This window comes from Notamacropus eugenii, chromosome 5, assembly GCF_028372415.1.
Source record: "Notamacropus eugenii isolate mMacEug1 chromosome 5, mMacEug1.pri_v2, whole genome shotgun sequence".
In the NCBI taxonomy this organism is placed as follows: domain Eukaryota; kingdom Metazoa; phylum Chordata; class Mammalia; order Diprotodontia; family Macropodidae; genus Notamacropus; species Notamacropus eugenii.
In genome coordinates this window covers 192,075,516-192,098,078 of record NC_092876.1, presented here as the reverse complement: position 1 = coordinate 192,098,078, position 22,563 = coordinate 192,075,516, and the positions used below count along the sequence as shown (strand labels likewise).

Sequence of the window (22,563 nt, the reverse complement as noted above, 5' to 3'; positions counted from 1 at the left end):
CCAGCCTGTCATTCAATTAACTTTGACAGTATGTTCAGTATTGCACACCCATAGGCCCCCACCCTTGCAAAGATTGTAGGAAAATGCATTTTCTGTATTCTTTTAGGCCAAGTTTCTTTGTCGTTATAATTTCTCACCTGTTCTTTGTTCTTAGAGTAATCGCCTCTGCTCCCTATAGGTATAGTTCCCATTTCCTTCCAGATACTTGCTCACCTGGCAAAACAAACAAAGGCTTGATGGATAAATAAATAAATAGAAGTTGCTGATGTACTTTCTATTTCTAAGGGACTGCTACTGTGGCTTCTCCTAAGAGAACGTAGGAGACACTTCATAATAAATCTTTAGTCTCTTGCTTTGTATGCCTTTAGTAAAACTGGTTGGCTCTCTAGAGTACCCTTCCCTTTTGCATGGCAAATCCTTACACATAACCCAGGGCTTCCTTTGTGTTCTAAAGAGTTCTCCCAGTGATGACTCCCCTAGGATTACCAGATGAGCTGTAATTCTTTGTTTTTATACACTGAACTTTCTCAAGGCCAGTGTATTTTAAAGACTATTGACCCTGTTGGGAACCCTATTTGGGGCAGATAACTGGCAGATATTGCTTTGGATAGTCTTCAGATTTAGAGAAAGTTATATTCCTGGAAAAACTGTCCTTGGCTGATGTGAATGTAAATTGTATCTGATTTTCTCATGGAAACAATGTTATAATAGAGTGTAACATTTTCTGCCAAGGGCCTGGTGCCTGATTGTTTATAGAAATGACCACAAATACCTTACTCATTTAACATCTAAAATTATACAATTATATTCTGTTTATAGAATGCTTTCTAAAGTGAATTCTTAAAAAAAAACTAATTTGATTTGTATTGAAGCTTTCTGGGAGATGACCTGTCATAGTTTAGGGGGAGGGCCTAAGGGACTGAAGGAAATTTTTGGAGCACTCCCAAGAGAAGGGCCTTTGTAAAACAGGAACCAAAAGGACTGCTAGGCAGGGGAAAACTCAGTTGTTTAAGAGCAGGACTTGGTAGATGAGAGGTGAGGAGGCTGTAAAGAGATAGAGGCTTATGGGCTTGATCATATCAGGAAATAGAAGGACTGGCCAGTCTGGTTTGTAAATCCCTTGAGGCTAATTGGCAGTGCTATAAACGTGAACCCCTGTTAAGTTAAAGATTAGTTGTCGGTCCATTTTACAGAGGAGTATCCTCAGGCATTTGTGTTATGTTACACACACACACACACACACACACACACACACACACACACACACGCACACACAAAATATGTGAGAGAACAAAAAAAAGACCAGATCCTGAGTAAGTTTAACTTCATACACAGAGGTCCTTAACCCTTTTTGTATCATAGACCCTTTTGGCAGTCTGGTGAAGCCTACAGACTCCTTCTCAGAGTAAATGCTTATAAATGTAAAAGACAAAATACATAGACTTGCAAAGGAAACCAGTTATATTGAAATAGAGTTATCAAATATCAAAATATAGCTTTCCGAGAATAAATCAAAACTCTCAATGGTCACATTAAATATGCTCTAAATTTCTCATTATTAGACAAATGTGAATTAAACAACTCTGAGATACTACCTCATACTTATCAGATTGGCTAACTGACAGAAAATGACAAATGCTAGAGGGGATGGATGTAGAAAAATAGGGGCACTAATGGTCTTTTGGTTTAGTTGTGAACTGGTCTGACCATTGTGAAAAACAATTTTAAACTGTACCCAAAGGGCTATAAAACTGTATATACACTTTGATCCAGTAACACCACTAACAAAGAGATCAGAGAAAAGGGAAAGGGACCTATTTGTTCAAAAATATTTTGAACAGCTCTTTTTGTGGTGGCAAAGAACTGGAAATTGAGGAATGGTTAACAAGTTGTGGTATATGATTATGAAGGAGTAAGACTGTGCGATTAGAAATGATGAGCAGAATGGTTTCAGAAAAACTTGGGAAATCTTATATTGAACTGATGAAAAGTGAAGTGAGCAGAATTAGGAGAATATTGTATACTATAATAGCAATATTCTAATAGTGATCAACTGTGAAAGACTTGGCGACTCTGATCAAGACAATGGTACAAGGAACCATTGCTCCAAACCATTGAATTCCAAAGAACTCACTGTGAAAAATTCTATCTGCTGCCAGAGAGAACTGATAAACTCTGAGTAGATATTGAAGTGTACTTTTCACTTTATTTTTCTTGGTTGTATGTATGTGGGTGGGGGTGAGAAATATAGTTTCAAAATGTATATTTAAAAAATTTAAGGACCCCAGGTTAAGAATCCCTGCTGAGTCTAACCCAAAGAGGTTGTAAACTTGATCATAAAAGTCTTCATTTCATATAAAGGGAAAAAAAAGCATTAAGGGCCTTGGTCTAAAAGTTAGGAAAAGTACAAAATTTATGAGGTAAGCTTGGGAAAAGGGCATACATGTGGTTAGATCTTGGAAAGGCTTCTCTCTCTAAGGATTGTTAGGATAGGGGACAGAGACATCAGTGATTTCATTAACTCAGGAAACTTTTGTTGAAGAAATTCCTTCCACCAATGAAGCTAAGCACCTTCTCTGCAGCTCAAGAGTCTTATGGATTTTTCCTGAGAGGTTCAATGACTTACCATGGGTCATATACCCAGTATGTGTCACAAATGGTATTTGAACCCAGGTCTAACTGACTTCCAGGTCCCTCACCATCAACTCCATTACACCACCTAAAGGCCTATCAGACACTGTTAAAAGACAATAAATGTAGGTTATGGTATTTTTTTTCACCTCTGGAATTCTTTAAGTATCATTGTTATTTTTAAAATTTGTGTTTTAAAAGATTAAATGTGAAAGGTGTTAGAGTTATTTACTGAATACAAGAGATTGTGGTATATTATATATTATTATATACTCCAAAGATGGTAATGACCAAATCACTTCATCTTTTTTGAGAACAAAACTTGATTAAGTAGATCAAATGGAGAGATTTTAAGCATTAAATTTAAATTTAAAAATGAATTTTATGACAGATTATTAAACCTTAGGAAAAGTTAGACTACTCAGAGTATGGAAGAATAATGAAGCATAGAAATTTAACAACTTATGTATGAGATCATGGAGTCTTGATAATTGAAAGGTAACGAGGTAATAGAAAGAACCTTGGACTTGAAGCCAAGAGAAACTTGGCTGACACTTTGTAGATGTGTAAATCACTTTATATCTCTGAGCCTCAGTTTTCTCTTCTCTAAAATATGAGTAATAATACCTGTAGGGCCCACCATTCTAGGTTTTTGTGAGAATCACATGAGATAATGTAGATTAGATGCTATATAAAGATCAGTTCTTATTAGAGGTAGCCAGGTGGTATCATGGATAGAGTTCTAGACTTGGAGTCAAGAAGACCTGTATTCAAATCCTGCTTCAGACTCTTACCGGCTTTGTGACTTTGTGCAAGTCACTTATCCTCTATCTGCCTCAGATTCTTCATAGGTGAAATTGGGATAATAATAGCATCTACTTCACAGGGTTGTCCTGAGGATAAAAAAAAAGACAGTATTTGTAAAATTGCTTTGTAAATCTTTGTTGTTATTGTTCAATCATTTTTCAGTTTTGTCCAACCCCCTGTGACCCCATTTGGGGTTTTCTTGGCAAAGATACTAGAATCATTTGCCATTTCCTTCTCCAGTTCATTTTACAGATGAGGAACTGAGGGAAACAGGTTGAGTGACCTGCCCAGGGTCACACAGCTGGTAAGTGTGTCACTCGCGTAAAGCAGTGCATCATTAGTGAACATGCGAGTTCCACACCTCCATTATGTTAGGAGGTGCTATTTGTTTGTTTGTTTTCCATATCTAGCTTTGTTTTAACACCTAGAGATGTTTTATACCAGTAATTTCAAACTCAGATAGAAATTGATCCCTGAGGCCACATATTGACTTAGAAAACCACAAATTAACATTATCTATATTGTGTTTTATTTATTTTGTTAAACATTTTCCAATTACATTTTAATCTGGTTAATTTGTTAACTGGAAATGAGCTTGATAACTCTGCTCTCTATACAATGTGGGATTATTTGTCCAAAAATGTTCAGTTATATCTTCTTGATTGCTATATAGTAATAACGAGTTCATATTTAAATAGTGATTTAAGGTTTGCAAAGCATGATAGATAGACAGCTAGATAGTAATAGATATATATATATATATATAGATAGATATATATATATATATATATGAACATACATATTTATGTATAGTTTCATAAGATCCTCACACAACTCTTACAGGTATGTGATATTATTTCCATTTTAGAGATGAAGAAACTGAGACTCCAGTGGGTTAAGTGACTTGCTCAAAATCACACATTATAAATGTCTGAGACAGGATTCATATGCAAATCATTTATTTTATTATGATTTATTATTTTATTATGATCATCTGCTTCACTCCCTTCCTTTACTATTCACAAAATGATTTTGTGTGTGAGTGTGGCAGTTTGTCTCTGTCTTACATGGGACCCCCATAAGAAGCATGCTGACTGTAGTTTCCAGATGAGGAAATTGAAGTACAGTGATTTCAGAGAGTACATGAATCATTCAGTAACTGTCTATTGAGGGTCTATGAGATGTCCTTTGTGTGTGTGTGTGTGTATTCGTCTTTCCTTGCCGAAGAAGACCATGTTATCAGGGAAATGATGACACGACTTGCACTTGACTTTGTTTTGAGTGAGGGAGGGCTGTTCAGGTCACCAGTCTTACTTCTCCTCCAGAACATTTGAATCCAGTGACCAGATAATCACCAGGATGACTAGAGATGATGCAAGATGAGGCAGTTGGGGTTAAGGGACTTGCCCAAGGTCACACAAGCTAGTGAGTGTCAAGTGTCTGAGATGAGATTTGAACTCAGGTCCTCCTGACTCCTGCACTGGTGCTGTATCCAGTGCACCACCTAGCTGCCCCAATACCTGTTTTACTAAAAGACAGGTTATGTATTGAGGAGTAGTTTTATACTACTAGGGTGTAGGGTGGTCTTTTTTTTTTTTTTTTTTTTTTTGCCATTGTCTAACACAAGCCTGGGGAGTAGGCACTTAACAATAAATACTTGAATAAATGAATGAGGCGTGAGTGAGTGAATATATGAATGAGTGAATAAACAGGATGGGTGCACATTGTAGAAAGTCTTAAATGCAGACAGAAGCCTTTGTACATGATCTAAGAGGGATCCACTGTAGATTTTGTTGAGAGTATTATGATGAAAGTGGTGTTTTTAGGCTGAAAAAAGAATGCAGGGTGAGTGGGAAGGGAAGTAGTAGAATCAGGGGGCTCATTGGGTGATGTTTGGGTGTCCTAGATATGAGGTAATGAGAGCTTAGATTAAGAAGTAGCAGATGGTGGGAGTAGAATGGAGAGGAAAGGGTAAATCCCAAAACATTTGATAAAAGAAGCAATAGATGAAATGGCTACAAGGAAAGAAATAGAAGGGAGTATGATTCTTAGCCTAGAAAATTGAGAAAGTGGTGGTAACCCTGACAGAAACAGTAGAGTTTGAAAGAAGATCCAGTTTATCAGAATTGGGGATGGATGAGAGAGAGGAAAGGAAGAAAAATAAGTTAAGCGCTGAACATTCTAAGTTTGTGGTGACTTGTAAGGCCTCCAAGTGAAGATGTCCTATAGTCAGGTGAAACTGCAGACACAAATAAGAAATATAGACACAATATATAGACACAAACTGGAAATATAGATTTGAGAATCATTTGTATAGAGCACTGAGGTATGGTATAGTGCTGGGGTGGGGAACCTGCAACCTTGAGGCCACTTGTGGCCCTGTAGGTCCTCAAACGTGGCCCTTTGACTGAATCCAAACTTCACAGAACAAATCCCCTTAATAAAAGGATTTGTTCTGCAAAACCTGCACCCAGTCAAAAGGCTGCACCCAAGGACTAGAAGGCCACGTGTGGCCTCAAGGCCACAGGTTTCCTTGATGTAGTAGAAAGAATGCTCAACTTGAGAGTCAAGAGACCTGAGTTCAGCTTCTGACTCTGATACTTCATCTCTATAAACTGTAGGCAAGTCACCAAAACTCACTGTGCCACAGTTCCTTAATTTGTAAAATTAGAATAGCAATACTAACTTACTTCATAATGTTGCAGTCCCTGAAAAAATTCATTTGGAAACTTCAAAGTATTGTGTAAACATGAACTGTTATTACTTGCTTGTTAAAGCCATAGGAATGAATGAGCTTGTTGAGGTATTCTAAATTTGAAAAGAACCTGGGCAAGGTAGGTGTGTGGTGGGTAGAAGAGAATTATTAATTATTGGTTGATAGAAGAGGACCAGCAAAGGAAGTAGGGAATCAGAAATACTATATAAAATATATAATTGTACTGAGAATCAAATGAACGTAAAACACTAATTTTTTAAAAAATTTAAATTAAAAAATTTTTTAAATTTGTTGAATGGTCACTACATTTAATTGATTATGTGTTAGGCACTAAGATACAAAGACAAAAATGAAAACAAGTCGCCCTCAAAGAGTTTGTGTTCTATTTAATATGCTATTATGTATAATATGTATATGATATTTAATATTTTGTTATTTGTTGCACTGGGCAGTTGTTTCTTTAAATGTAAATTCTTAGAACTATCCCCATGAACTAATAATTACAGTACTAATACTTAAAAATTGATGATGTAAGTCCTTTGAAGGAAGGCACCTGGTCTTACTTTTCTCTGTACGTATACCCCGTTTCCTAGGACAATGTCAATGTATAATCTTTTATTAAGTGCGCTTAATTCCCAGCACTAGGCTAAGCATCAGGGAGGACAAAGTGAAGCAAAACAGTCTTTATCCTTATGGAATTTAGAGCCTAATAGGGGAGACAAAATGGCAAAGAGATAAGTACATGCAAGATATCTATTGGGTAGATGGAAGATGGACACTTAATAAATGCTAATAAGTATAAGCATGAATATATATGTATATATACGTGTGTGTGTGTGTGTGTGTGTGTGTGTGTGTGTGTGTATGAGAGAGAATCCCAACATCTCAGAAGGTGGAAGGAACCTCAGACGACATGGGGTCAAACCAAGCAGCCCATGAACAGGAATGTACTGTGCAACACCCCAGCGTATTGTCTCCAACCTCTGCTTGAGAATCTCCGGTAATGGGGGACTATGACAAAAATGTTGGACTTTTCGTAGTCTCATTCTTGATTCTTCTTAATCAGAGGCATTTTCCTGATTGTATTTACATATCAGCCCAGTGAAAGTATAATGTACCACATTGGCCTATAAGAATTTGCTACTGTGGTGGAGCACCATATTTGTAACTCCTTAGAGTTACTCCTTAGAGTAATTAGGGCACCTCGAAACCATAGACCCTTTCATCTTCTCATTGGTGGTAAAACCGTAAGCTGATTTTATGATGTCCCACACAGCCATTCTGCCAACTTCTTCGCCAGATGGAGAAACAAGGAACAATGAACCACCCCACGGCTGTGTGGTGTTTGCCTTGCATGTGCAGGGTTGGAGGAGAGCAGACTTGACTCTCCTTCCTACCCTCTCACTTCCCTACATGACCTTTTCTAATGATATGTGGGCACACAATTATACAGCTATTTCTTTTTTGCTGCTGCTGAGAGTTTCCTTGGCAAGGAGCTGGGGCAGCTAGGGTGGCACAGTGGATAGAGCACTGGGCCTGGAGTCAGGAAGACCTCAGTTCAAACCTGGTGTCAGATACTTACTAGCTGTGTGTCTCTGGATAAATCACTTAACTTCTATCTACCTCAGTTTCCTCAACTGTAAAACAGGAATAATGATAACAGCACTCACCTCACAGGGTTGTTATGAGGATCAAATACAATACTATTTGTAAAGTGCTTAGCAGAGCGCCTGGCACATAGCAGGGACTTAATAAATGCTTGCTTCCTTCTTCTTCCCCTCTTTCTTCTGCTTAAGCATGAAGGTGTTAGGAGCAGATCTTCTCCCTTGCTGACACCAATGATCAACCTATGCAGAAAGGAAAAGGAATCCTATATGGTCTCTCCCTCACTGTGTATATGGCATAAGTCAAGGCCATCCATTCAGCCTGGTTCAGCAATCATAGGCACTCTTCTGTGCCCCTTTAACAAATTAATATGAGGATTTATTTTAGGTTTGTGCTATACCAGGTACAAATTCTGTGTTAGGACTTTGTGTCCATAGCTTCTAAGCATCTTCATCTGCCTTTTAGAGGGAAAAATGAGACATCTGGAGACAACATGGGCCTGTGCAATCAGCACTGTACATAGAAGTAGAGGAACCAGGTTCAAATTTTGCTCCTGATACGTTCTTCCTTTGTGACCTTGGACAAGTCATATATCTTCTCTAAATCTCAGTTTCCTTGTCACAATGAGGTATAACCTCTAAGGATGGCAAGATAACCACTAAGATCTCTTCTAGCTCCATAATCTTAAATTAATTTGGTCATTTGATTTCTTGTGATTGACATAATTATATGTGACTGCCTCTAGCTTTTTCTCCCTAAAAATTTATCTATCTACATACATATGGACTTTTCCAAAAACCAGTTTCTGTGGCGACATCCCGTAGATTAAATGGTAAAGAATGAGACCTTCTCCTGGGGAAATGGTTCTTGGAGGGAGAGAGTCACATTCAATGCTTTTACCTGTAGAAGGAGGCACAGGCTCTGATTTTTTTTCCTGAGCTTTCAAAAGGTAATATACCCTTGCTTTAACTGCTACTGAAATATGATAGGGAAAGAACTTTTGTGCCAGACAGTACAGAGCTAGGTTTACTGAAAGTTAAAAGATCCCAGCATTTTGTGCCCCCTTTACGGAGCGAGAGTGCCAAAATAGACTCCTAAACCAGGGCACTGAGAATTTTTTATAGTTGTTCTAAAGACTCAGTATGCAGAATGAGCCACACATTTTTGGACATGGCCAAAGTGGGGATTTCTTTTGCTTAACTGTGTGTATTTCTTTCAAGGCTTTCCTTTTCCTTTTCCCCCCCTTTAATGTAGGGTGGGTAGAGGAAGTGGCAAGAGGGAGAAAAAATAAATGCTTATTAATTGAAGAAATTAAAAGTAATTTAAAATAGTTACCCCATGCTCTTGAGGGTAACTATTAGGGTTTACAAACAACAATAGAGCCTCTGTTAGGTAAGACAAAACTTACTGCTTCAGTGCTTTTATTCAGGTAGATTAAATGTTTATACATATTTTCTGTCTATGAATTTATATAGGCAGCTAGGAGAATTAGTGGGTAAAGTGGTGGACTTGGAGCCAGGAAAACCTGAATTCAAATTCCACCTCAGACATGTAGTGTATTGTGACCCTGGACAAGTCATTTAACCTCTGTCTACTTTAGTTTCCTCATCTGTAAAATGGGAGTGACAGTAACACCCACTTCCAGATTTATTGTGAGTATTAGTGAGATAATACATGCATTTCACTTTGAAAATCTTAAAGTGCTACATAAATGCTAGTTATTATTGTTACCATATTATCCCCCTTCTTTGTAGAGGAGATTTTAACTGCGGCTTTGTGTCTTTCCACAGTCCATGTAGTTTACTTGGTCTAAATTCTTCATCACACACTCTCCTATCTGCGTGTGGCAAAGTGTTTTAAATTCTGGCGATGAAAATCATCCCACTGTTGTCAGTGGTGTTCACTGCTATTTTGTTAGTAAAAATCTCCACTTTTTCCATTTCTTCCCAGTTTTTTGTACTCTGAATTCCAACAACTTCAAATGTGTTTGCCTTTGAAAGTTGGTTGGGAGAATAGATGCATCCTTCTGTGAATAAAATGACTAGAAACCTGTTTTCCCGAAGAAAGCACTACATTTGGAGCAGTACCTACTACTTTCAGGGTGGGACAATACCTTAATGCCCTTCTGAAAATATCAGTGTGATTTTTCTGAATTAAAATAATGTGGAGAAAGGAGGTACGTGGAGATAACCAAGACTTGCTGAGACTGAAGTGGCCTTTTCGGTCTCCCTGTAGGATATAGGGCCTAGATCTGGTGGATGTAGCCAGAACGCCTCTCCCAGGAAGGAGGTGGAAGGAAAAGCCCAGATTAGCTGGCCCAGGTAGAACAGAGAGAGGCCAGCAGCTTGAACCAATGTAACTAAAGACTCCTGTTTTTTGTAGCAGGAAAGCTTTCGGTGGGAGTGGCCTACCTCCCGCAGTAACAAAATAGGGCACTACGCTGTGAAAGTGGGACAACCAAACATCCTGCTTCAGTCCTTTGAAGATAGCAGCAAGACTTTCTTGAAATGGTGGCGTAAGCCTAACATTAAATCTAGACCTTCTCATTTGGATTAACTCTTTGAAAATGACAGCCAGCCAGCCAGCCTCTTCCTCTCAGGTGGTACTCACTCACTACCTTTTTAATCTTGGGAAGTCTGTAACCTTTCAGTATGATCTGAATCAGAGCACAGTTTTGTTGCCTGCCAATATCTTTGCTTATTTACCTAAAGCTAAATAACATATTACTTGGAAATATTACTCTCCACATTTGGATTTCATTAGATCTATTTGGGGCTTTATCTGTCAAGCTCTCTCATATAATTTCAGGAAATTTCTTAATGCACAGAATAAACCTTTTTTATAATGTCAGATGTACTACCTGAAATGGTGCAGTTCTCACAAAAGAAAACTGTTAGCATCAGTTCATATCAGAAATTGTGACCTTTGCTTAGATACAAATCTAGCCTCAGATACTTACTAATTATGTGACCCTGGGCAAGTCACTTAAGCTCTGTTCGCCTCACTTTCCTCAACTGTAAAGTGAGGATAATAATGAAGCTACCTCAAAGGGTTTTTGTGAGGATCAAATGAGAAAATATTTGCAGAAAGAGCTTAGTTTAGTGACTGACTTTCTAAATGCTTGTTTCCTTTCCCTCCCTCCCCCTCGCCCCACAGCATCAATCAAATTTTCTTATATTTTGAGTTATAGATAAAAAAAAAACCGCAGTTTATTTTCCGTTGGTAGAAACTTCATGTATCTGATTTCATGTTATTGCTTACTTAGGTGAACCATTCATTCTTTTTTTGCAACTTTTGTTTCAGTTTCTACAGATGGAGCTACAGAGTCGTCTGTCTTAGTTGATGACAATGGAAGCGAGGAAGATTACAGTTACGAGGAGCTCTGTGAAGCCAGCCCCAGATACTTACAGCCCGGGGGAGAACAGCTAGCCATCAATGAGGTACGGTGAGGAATCTTGTTCTTTAACTGGCGAGTTCTTCTGTTTAAGATTTCAGCATCAGTTCAGAATCTTACTTTCTCCCGCACTGGTTTTTGTAATGATGACGACAAGAAGGTTTCTAAACAACTCCTGAAACAATGATACTTCATTTATCTGCCATGGCTGAGCTGTGGGGTAGATGTTATTATGCTTAGGGGAATTTTCTGGTTACCTAAAGCTTAGCCTTTGAAACACCAAAGAATGTTTTGTTTGTTTGTTTAAACAGATTCTTATGAGATTTTTCCCAAGAAATAATACATACATATTTTAAAAATTGAATGTACTTAGGGAATGGGAGGAATGAATAGAGCACTGGAATTAAAATCAGGAAGACTCAACTTCATAAGTTCAATTCTGCCCTCAGACACTTAGTAGCTGTGCAATCCTGAGCAAGTCACGTAATCCCATTTGCCTCAGTTCCCTATCTAATAATTTCAGAAAATTTCTTAATGCACAGAATAACCTTTTTTTATAATGTCAGATATTCTACCTGAAATGGGCCAGTTCTCACAAAAGAGAGCTGGAAAAGGAAATGGCCAACCACTCCAGTATCCTTGCCAAGAAAACCCCAACTGCGGTCATGAAGAGTCAGACACAGCTGAAACAACTGAACAGCAACTTTGGGGGGGAGACCCAGAGTGGACTGAATAGAATTAAATCTTTCCTTGATGATGAACAGCATTTATTGTACTGTGCATGCCCTGGTAGTACTGGGGATGATGATAATGATGATGATGATGATGACGATGATAGCTAGCATTTTATAGCACTTTAAAGTTTGTAAAGCACTTTGCAGATATTATCTCATTTTATCTTTACAACAACCCTGAAAGGTAGGTGCTATTATTACTCCATTTTACAAATCAGAGATAATACTAATAATAAACAATTATATGATGCTCTAAAGTTTACAAAGCATTTTGCACATATTATCTTATTTGATCCTTACAACTTATCCCCATTTTACAGATGATTACTGATTTTTATAACATTTTTGGTTTCTTTGCAATCAGGTTTTCGAGCTATCTTTTTTCTTTTCTTTTTTTTAAACTGCTATCTGCCAGTGCAGGTACCCCATTTTAATGTATTAGGGGTTAAAATACCAGGTGACCAAACTTATTAAAATATTGAACCGTATTCAATATATGTTAATTAATGCCTGTGGAGAACTTTTGTGAGTAAAAGGTGCACTCTTTGGTACGTTATTACACGTGGGCGTGGACTTTGTTGTATCTGTTTTGGAGCTCCAGCACCATTTTTGTTCACCTCCAGGTTTTTCATCGTGTTTAAGATAATCAGTGTCCCTAAGTCAATGAGATTTTCTGTTTGGGGATTTATGAATCCTTCAAGAGAGTATGAGAAACTCTTCCTGGTGTTATTTCTGCAATCTTCTGTAGTATAATTATCTAATGGATAGTCAGATGGACATTGCAATCCTGTTTTTGACTCCCACTGGCTCTGAACCTAGGGAAATTAATTAACTTTTTGCTGCCCTCAAGTGATTCTCTAAGACAAACTTGTGGAGCAGTTTTAAAGATCTGCATTGGTAGAGAGCAGTTTCCTTACCAGGAGTTGGTTACACCAATAAAATTACAGGTCGGGACCAAAACAAAAAAATAAGATCTCAAATCCTTTTTGTAGACCCAATCACCAATTAGGACATCTACCACAGTGGCAGATGACTTGGAAGATGTAAGAGAATTGTAGGATGTGATTCCAATACTTAGGGAACTTATAAGTGCTTTTACACTTAAATGTGTGGTTGTGTCTTCTGTTCAGCTGATCAGTGATGGCAACGTGGTCTGTGCAGAAGCTCTGTGGGATCATGTGACCATGGATGATCAGGAGCTTGGCTTCAAAGCTGGAGATGTCATCCAAGTACTGGAGGCCTCTAATAAGGACTGGTGGTGGGGCAGGAATGAGGATAAGGAAGCCTGGTTTCCTGCTAGTTTTGTCAGGGTAAGCATATACCATTTTCTATCTTTGGATGACAGAACTGGGATAATAGATTTCCAGAACTGAAAGGGACCTCAAAGGCTATCTTTTACTTCAACAAGAATTCCTCTGCAACCTATGCAACAAATGCTTATCTGACCTTTTCTTGAAGATCCTCAGTGAAGGTATACCAACCTACTTCCATATAAGGCAGCCCTTTGCCCCTTTGTATAACCCCACTTATTAGAATAGGGAAGACTTCCAGTGTAGTTGCCTGTAGCAACGGAGTCAGAATAGATATCTCTAGCCTCTTCTCATCCCACCTTTCTCCAAGGGAGACTTTCATTCCTGCTAGGAGGGGAAGCAGGAAGTTGGGGCCAGAGGTCACTCTGCTTTCCTCAGAAAGACGAGGTACTGGTTTAGAATTATATCTGCTCTTAAAAATTATTAGTCTGGGGGATATGATCAGACTCAAGCTAACTTCTAATTATTTTGTCATTATTTGGGACAAGAAGGACCCCAAGACTATATTGAGGGCTTGACCCCTTTCTGATCAAATATCAGTTGCACAATGAACACCTAGCAAATAGCAAAGAGACCCATTTGTGCAGATCATAGCAAGACAGAAATCAGAGAAGATATACATAAGAGAATATATGCCAGACAGTACTGAATGAAGGAGCTTCCCTATTGGATGTGAAGTAACTCAGCTCAACCAAGAGAGAAAATCCTAGGTCTCACTCAAAGGGAAACTCTCTGGTGGCTGTAAGTGTGGCAGTCTGGAAGAGGGAGGTGGAGACTTCCAGCTCCTCTCATGTCTTTCCAGAGTCTTTTCCTTCAGTGACCTGAAGTTGGGTTGGCCTCTTCCATCTTGGCTCTTGAAGCTGGAAGCCAGGAGCCTGAATCAACTTGAATCAACTCAAAGCTCTAAGAGTCCTGAAGAGGACTGAAGAAGGCTGCAGCTCCCCCATGGTCTCCAACTCTGCCCTGCTCCTCGCACTAGGCAGGGAATTCCTCTCCACCAACAAGGAGAGAGTCCCATACCAATGGGCTTTGGGACAGAGCTTATATTTGGAAATATTTCCTTAAATTGAGTCTAACTCTGCCCCCACTGCTCATTCTTCTGCCCTTTTGGAACAAATCGAACAAACCTAATTCACCTTGCACTTGTCTTCTTTGTTTTTTTCTCCCCTAGCAAAATTCAATTCTTAGCAATGGTGGAATTTTCTTCTGTTTGTTCTTAGCCACTCCTGAAGGACCCATAGATCTAGGGCATGAAAAGAAATTAGACTAGTAACATAGAATCTTGCACCAAGCAGGTCCTTAAAAATGTTTAAATGAATTGAGAGGTAGCATGGCATAATAAATAGAGAGCTGGCCTCAGACCCCAGGCTTCAAGTCCCACTTCTGACACACCATGGTTTTGTGACTCTGGATATCATTTGATCTCTGAATGATCCAGGCAAGTCCCCAAGACTATAAATTACAGAGAAGGAGCTAAACTATATTGGTAAAGGGAACCTCTTATATAATTGAAATCACGGGTCCAGACCCTATGCTCTATTTCTTAAGTGAACTGAATGAACTAAACTGAGTTTAAGGTAAAACTCAGAGGAGAGTAAGCCCCATCAGAAAAAATAAGAGTGATGTGAATATGAAATTCAGTGGAGGTAACTGAAGGGATCCATCAAATAAAATGTTGGAGGAATTACCTCTTAGCTTCATTAGTCCCTGTTAGTGATCAAGAGGAGATATATCTGTCACTCGGAATTTGAGAAGCACTGTAAAGATTAAAGAACATTTTGTCATATCTCATTGTTCCTAGGATTGGATACTTTCTAATTTATTTATTTTTAATAATTTATAATCCATAAAATTCATGGAATTAAATAACAACTATTAATTTAAAAAATGTAGGCAAGTAAAAAGTATAATTATACTAGAAAATGAGACACAGATACTTAGCAAGTATGTACTATGTGTAATAAATTGCTAAGGACTGACATATGATGTGGGCCTTAACTTCACACTACCACTATATTTCCCTAGACTGTAAATGCTCCTGATATTGATCATACTATCATTATAACATAGGTAAAAACAAAAAGAACTGGGGAAAACTTTGCTGAGTATAATGCTTTCTGCCAATGTTCATAAGCTATTTTCACTCTGATAGAGAAATAGAAGTTAAATGGTTCTTAGTTTTGTAATATCCTTTTCCTCTAACTCAGCTGTTCTGTTTTGATGGCAGTTACGAGTCAATCAGGAAGAACTCTCAGAGAATTCCAGCAGTACTCCAGGTGAAGAGCAAGATTCTAATGCTGGGAAGCACCGCCAGAAACATTCGGAAAACAAAGACCAGATGAGGACCAACGTTATACAAGAGATCATGAACACTGAGCGAGTGTATATCAAGCATCTCAAAGACATCTGTGAGGTAGACTAGCAGGCCCCATTGAATCTTTCAGACTTAAGTTTACATTAGGCAATTGGGCAACGTGTTGCCATAAGATTCTTGCTTTGAGGGATTGTCTCTTTTATATTGGCATTACTCATCAATCTGTCTTAGAACTAGACTCCTAAAATTACTCATAGGGTCATAGGATCATGACATTTTAAAGCCAGAAGGAACCTTAGTCATCTGCTAGTCCAACCCCTCCTTTTACAGAGATGAAGTGACTTGTTTGCCAGCTGAAATGATCCAGCTGGCCCATCTACAATCTGACTTACCTGCTGCATAAAATGCTACTTAGCTGGTATTTGACCTGCTGATGAGAAACGGTTTTTCTTTATAAATGATTGGCACATGATCAAAGAGCTTACTATAGTTATGGATTTGAGAAGGGAAAATGTAGAGAAAAATGCAGAGAAAAACAAGCCATCATAAAGTAATACAGTTACTGTGAATAAGTGGCAGAGTGAGATCTGAAACCCATGCCCTCTTGATTCCAAACCCAGGACTCCTTCCTCTTGAGTGAATGGATTCGCAATGGGCAGTATTCTTTTTAAAAACTAGTCAGTGATTTCTTAAAAATGGAATAGTTTGATTTCAAGTACCAAATGTTTGCTACCATCCACTGATGAATCTATTCATTTCACTTATTGACGGGATTCTAAATCAGTCATTAGACCACTTCCAAATAAGTAGGTATAAATGAGAATCATTTTATCTAGGAAATAATATAATATAATGGTTTTTATTACAGCACGGCATAATGAATCTTTCTTTAAAGCCTTAGCCTATTTCCCTGTTCCATATAATCCACTCAGTTACCAATTTTTTCCACTAATGGACAGGTTTTTCATTTTTTATTAGGCTTTGGAAATCTGGTCAACTTTAAGTTGAGTCTGCACAATTAAAATAATTGGTCCATATAGTGAGCTCATATCTGATCGTGTCAACCACCTTAGCTATTGATGTGGAGCACCACATTGTTAGTCCTGCAGAGACAATTCACTCATGAAAGACAGCTGAGATGATCAAGTTGGCCCATCTACAGTCTGACTTACCTTACCTGCTGCATAGAATGATACTTAGATGGTATTTGATCTGCTGATGAAAACAGTTTTTCTTTATAAATGATTGGCACATGGTTATAGAACTTACTTTAATTATAAGTTTGGGAATTGAAAATGTGGATTGCAGAGAAAAAATAAGGCATCCTAAAGAACTACAGTTAGTATATTCTTTTTTTTGAGGGGTGAAGGCAAGGCAATTGGGGTTAAGTGATTTGCCCAAGGTCACACAGCTAGTAAGTGTCAAGTGTCTGAGATCAGATTTGAATTCAGGTCCTCCTGATTCCAGGGCCTATGCCAAATTCGCTGTGCCACCTAGCTGCCCCTAATGTATTTTTTTAGGGATAAATCTTTCTTCCTTTCTTCCTTTCTTCCTTCCTTCCTTCCTTCCTTCCTTCCTTCCTTCCTTCCTTCCTTCCTTCCTTCCTTCCTTTCTTTCTTCCTTTCTTTCTTTCTTCCTTCCTTTCTTTTTTTCTTTCTTCCTTTCTTTTTTTCTTTCTTTCTTTCTTTCTTTCTTTCTTTCTTTCTTTCTTTCTTTCTTTCTTTCTTTCTTTCTTTCTTTCTTTCTTTCTTTCTTTTTCTCTCTCCCCCTCCCTCCCTCCCTTCCTTCCTTCCTCCCTCCCTCCCTCCCTCCCTTCCTCCTTCCTTCCTTCCTTCCTTCCTTCCTTCCTTCCTTCCTTCCTTCCTTCCTTCCTTCCTTCCTTCCTTCCTCAAAACCTTAAACCCAGTTCACTCTGAAGCTAATAGATTAGACCACAATAGCTCCCTGCTCTACTAGTGATATTGCTGGTCAAAGGATTTGCATGGCTTCATAGCCCTTTGGCCAGATTTCCAGATTGTTCTCCAGATACCTGCTTTCATGTTTTAATTCTCTTATTAAATGAATCAGCTAACCTCTCTAATATCTAATGTCTAGTGCCTTAGTGTCATCATTTTTAAAATGTGAAGGTGTTGACCAAAAAACTGAGGTCTTCTCCACCTCTAAAAGTCAATCTGTAACTCATGAGAGAAAGAGAAGGAAGGAAGGAAGGAAGGAAGGAAGGAAGGAAGGAAGGAAGGAAGGAAGGAAGGAAGGAAGGAAGAGGGAAGGAAGGAAGGACGCAGTTCTTTCTTAAGCTCAGACTGGACCACAGTAAGTCCCTGCCCAAGCTCCACTTAATGGCTGTATTTTGGGCCCTCCAGGCTTACAGTGAATATCAGTGGTAACTGTTTCTCTTTGGAACAGCAACCCTGAGGGTCTTCCCATCCCAGCTGGATTTGTTTTTTCTTTTTTCTAATTAAAGGGGCCATCACTTGACTCACTTCTTAAAGAGGCCTATTCACTGAATGAGAGTTACCTCACTCCAAGTGAGTACCTGAAAAGACTCTAGGCTAAAGGGCCAGGGTCTTCCATTGCATCCTGCACCATCTCCAGTCATCTTGATGAATATCTATCTGACCACTGGACCCAGATGGCTCTGGAGGAGAAAGTGAGGCTGGTGAACTTGCACAGCCCTCCCTCACTCAAATTAGTCATCTGCAAGTCATGTCATCATTTTCCCGATGTCATGGTCCTCTTCAAAAATGAAGGACAAACACAACACAAAGGATAAATATTAAATACCTGAGAAACAGTGTTGCATATAGCAGATTAAGAATTGAACTGAAAGCCAGGAAAACTTGGGTTCTAATGCTCTCCCTGACAAATATGGGCCATGTGACACTTAGGCTCTCAGTGTTCCAGGTCTTTATTCTTAAAGATCTATATTTGTGCTATAAAACAAACGATGTTGGTACGTTATGAATTTAGTGATGGAATAATTGGACATCATCTATTGGATACCCTTAGTCTTTTCATTCTTTTTGGCTGTCATGATTAGTAGTGTGTACTTGAACTGGCTCCTTAGCAAGGGAGAATATCCTATATTCTGACAAATTTTCTAGTCTGAAATAGTATTAGAAATAGAAGACTGGTGGTCTGAGCAATTCAGAGAAAGATGACAATAGAAATTGTGAGCTTCCACCCCGGAAGTCAAGCAAATTTAGGGATTTGACCTGGAACTTTTATGTTCCTTCTTAAATTATTTTCTTTGCTTTTTTTCATTTCTGTAGTTTCTTGTGGAAAATTTTTAAGAGCTCCCTAATTGAGGACATAGTATTATCATAGTAGAAACCTAGAAAAGAGATCCTGGTTTTCCCCTGAGCCCTGAAGAGGTCGAATGTTCCAAAGGGTCACTTAAATGGAAGTGCTTTTCAGACTAATCAAAAATACATTATTTCCCCTCAGGGCTATATTCGGCAGTGTCGCAAACATACAGGAATGTTCACTGTTGCACAATTGGGTACCATTTTTGGAAACATTGAAGAAATTTACAAATTCCAAAGGAAGTTCTTGAAAGATCTTGAGAAGCAGTACAATAAAGAAGAACCTCATCTGAGTGAAATAGGATCCTGCTTTCTCCAACATGTAAGTCACTCTTTAGCTAATTAATGTAAGATTAGTAGTTTGCCAAAAATTTGACTCTATCAAGAAAAAAGACCTTGTTCATTTATGCAGATGGTTATGTTTTTATGGCATCTAGCTACAGTTTTTAAAAATACAATTGTTAGTATAAGGTACAATTGTAAAAAGTACTTTTTTTGTAATCTAATGAAATATTCTGAGTTCATTAAAAATAAATAAATAAAAACCTTTCCATCTTAATGGATTCAGAGATCATAGGGTTACATTAGGAATAATTTCTGTCAAATAGAATTATGCAATGGTTACGTCCGAATATTTTCTCTAAGAAGCATGGGGTGGGTCAATATTTAATCATAAATTACTACATTTTGGTATTGGAGTCTCTTCCTTCTGCCTCATTTCAGAAAGCATCAAAAATCCTAGAGGTTTAGCTTGCCCCTGATACACAGGTGTATGATTCTTCCCTAAACTTAAAGGACATTTTATCTCTATATGAACTATAAAAATCTACTTCCGAAAACTGTTTTTAATGTACTTAAATAATTTATTATCTGGCTTATCCTTTTTTGGAGGTGGGGTAGGTGGACAATAATCTGCCCTCCCTAGCTAAAGAGTACTGTGATACTTGCTCCTCACTCCCATCTGAAAGATTTTACCTTGACAATACTTGGTCATCAATTACTATTTGAACTTTTACTTGTGTGACCTTAGGTGAGGGTCTTAATCTTTCCAGACTTCAATATGTTCAACTGAAATGAGGGAGGCTGAATTAGAATGGTTGGGTGTCAAACTCAAATAGGAACAAATCCCTACCAGTGACATATTGACTTAGAAAACCACAAATTAACATTGTCTATGTTGTATTGTATTTTAATTTATTTTGTTAAATATTTCTCAACGCCATTTTAATCTTGTTCTGGCTTTGGGTCACTCTGAACTAGACAACCTCCAAGATACCATGCAATTCCAGATCTATGGTATATGGAGGGGTCAACAGGGTAATGACCTTGGAATCAGGAAGATGATTTCAAATCCTGCCCTGAATATTTACTAATTGTGTGACTCTGGCAAATCACTTAACCTCTGTGCCTCAGTTTATTCATCTGTAAGATGATAAGGTTGGACTGAGTGACCTCCAAGGCCCTTTCCACCTCTAAAGCAAGAATGCTTTTATCCTCAGATTGGTTGTAAAATAGTTAATCAACCAACAGATTGAGCACCTCTGTGTTTTTTATGTACTGTGGGGGCTGTGTGTGTGTGTGTGTGTGTGTGTGTGTGTGTGTGTGTGTTCGTCCTTCATTTTTGAAGAAGACCATGACCATCAGAGAAATGACATGACTTGTACTTGACTTTGTTTTGAGTGAGGGTGGGCTGTGCAAGGTCACCAACCTCACTTTCTCTTCCTGAGTCATCTGGGTCCAGTGACCTGATATTCATCAGGATGATTGGAGATGGCCCAGGGTGCAATGGGAGACCTTGGCCTTTTTAGGTTGACTTTTTCAGGTACTCACTTAGAGGGTGGTAACACCCATTGAGTGAATAGGTCTCTTTAAGAAGTAGTCAGGGAATGGCCCTTTTAATGAACAAAAGAAAACATAGCTAAATCAACAGACACTAGTTACTAGTTACTAGTAATAATCATTTAATAACAATGTTAATAACAAGATAACAATAAAAATGTTACTAGTGATAATCACTCTAAGGCAGCCATTAAGTAGAGCTTGGGCAGGTCCAGCCCATAGGCTTCAGAGTGCACTGGATTTAAGGTTTTGGGAAAAGGAAGGAAGGAAAAGAAAGGAGAGGAGGAAAGACATCTAGCCAGTAAACCCCAAAGCCCCAAAGGTAGGGGAGAGGGAGACAGAAGGGAGAGGATGAGCTGAGTTACCCAGCTGGCTGGGTCCCCATTCAAGTTGCTCAGTCTACTCACAGTCTGTGCTTGTCCTTCGTTTTCGAAGGAGACCATGACATCAGAGAAATGATGACATATACTATAGCAGGTACTATGAGAGAGGAAGGTCCTTGTTCTTAAGGACTGTATAGCCTAGGTACCTATTTGCATAGAAAGATCACTTAAAATATGAAATTAAAATGTAATAATATAAATATAAAGTAATATAAATAAATGAACATATATAAAATTATAAATAATAGGTGTCAAACAAGTGGTATAAGACAATAAATAATTAAAGGGAAAGGAGCTCAATTTGGGCTGATCAGAAATTTTCAAGGGGTAGGTATTGTTGTTATTCAGTCTTTTCACTCCAGTCTGACTCCTTTTGATCCCATTTGGAGGTTTTCTTGGCAAAAATACTGAAGTGGCTTGCCATTAAGCATGCCTAGATAGGTGGAAAGATCTTCTCAAAGCTCTACAGGTAGCAAATGAGATAGTCAGGTCTTTTCATTAAATCTAGTACAGAGTTTGTTTGTTTTTTCAATAGAGAAATCTTCACCTAAATGTTTTGAGATGAGTCTTAAGAAAGACAGTGGGGATTTGAAGAGCTGGAGGGAGTGAGGGTGAGGGAGAAATAGTCAGAGTGAGTTTAATAATATAACTAGAGGCATACAGATAAGAGAGAAGACATACCATACATGACAAATCAGGAGACTGTGATAGACTAGTTTTGAGTGGAGCAAAGTCCATGTAGGGGAATAGTGGAAGAAAACACTGGAAATAGATTGAGGCAAAGTTAGGGAGACCTTCAATGGCAGATTAAACAGTTCAGACTTTATTTGGTAGATGATTAAAAGTTGTGGAATATGGGGTGGTGATCTATTGATAGCAGTATTTTAGGAAGATTAATCTGATAATGGTGTACATGATACATGAGACATTTGAGGCAGAATAAGCCTTTAGGAGGCAATTCCTTTAGGAGGCATGAAGAGATGAGGGCCTGACCTAGAATGATAACAAGGAAATAAACAGGAAGAGATGTAAAAGATATTTGAAAGTAAGAATCATCAAGGTTTGACTAGTTGACTATCAGGGGTAAAGGAGATGAGGGAATCACAGATGACCCCAAGGTTTTAAGAGTAACTTATTAGAAGAACAGTGGTACCATTGACAGAGATCAGGAAGCCAAGAGAGAAATCAATTTTTAAGGGAAAATGAAATGTTTACTTTTAGACATTCTAAGTTTTATGTGTTGGCATTGCTTTCAGATAGTAATATCCAATGGAGGTTTGGACAGATGTCAGGATAGAAGATATGGGAGTTATCATTTTAGAGGTTTATAGTATCCTACTATTTAGAATTGAAAGCATCTAGTATTTAAAATTGAAAGAATTGAAAATTTGGTAATTTTATAAATGAGAAAACTGAGACTTGGAGAAGGAAATTGGCTTGCTCCCAGCTCACACGGGTAGTAAATTAAAGAGCCATGGTTTCTTGTTAATTTTTTTCAGTTATGTCCAACTCTTCATGATCTCATCTG

General features: G+C 38.2%; 1 protein-coding gene across 6 annotated transcripts in view; it reads left to right on the top strand.

Moving 5' to 3' along the window:
• SPATA13 (spermatogenesis associated 13) overlaps window positions 1–22,563 on the top strand; it is a 362,537-nt gene that overhangs the window by 318,381 nt on the left and 21,593 nt on the right. For all 6 annotated transcript variants that reach the window (XM_072611736.1, XM_072611739.1, XM_072611737.1 and 3 more), the window contains 4 exons: window positions 11,063–11,199; window positions 13,018–13,197; window positions 15,425–15,610; window positions 18,956–19,135. In XM_072611736.1, coding sequence (XP_072467837.1) covers window positions 11,063–11,199; window positions 13,018–13,197; window positions 15,425–15,610; window positions 18,956–19,135 — 683 coding nt within the window. The remainder of the gene's footprint in view (window positions 1–11,062; window positions 11,200–13,017; window positions 13,198–15,424; window positions 15,611–18,955; window positions 19,136–22,563) is intronic.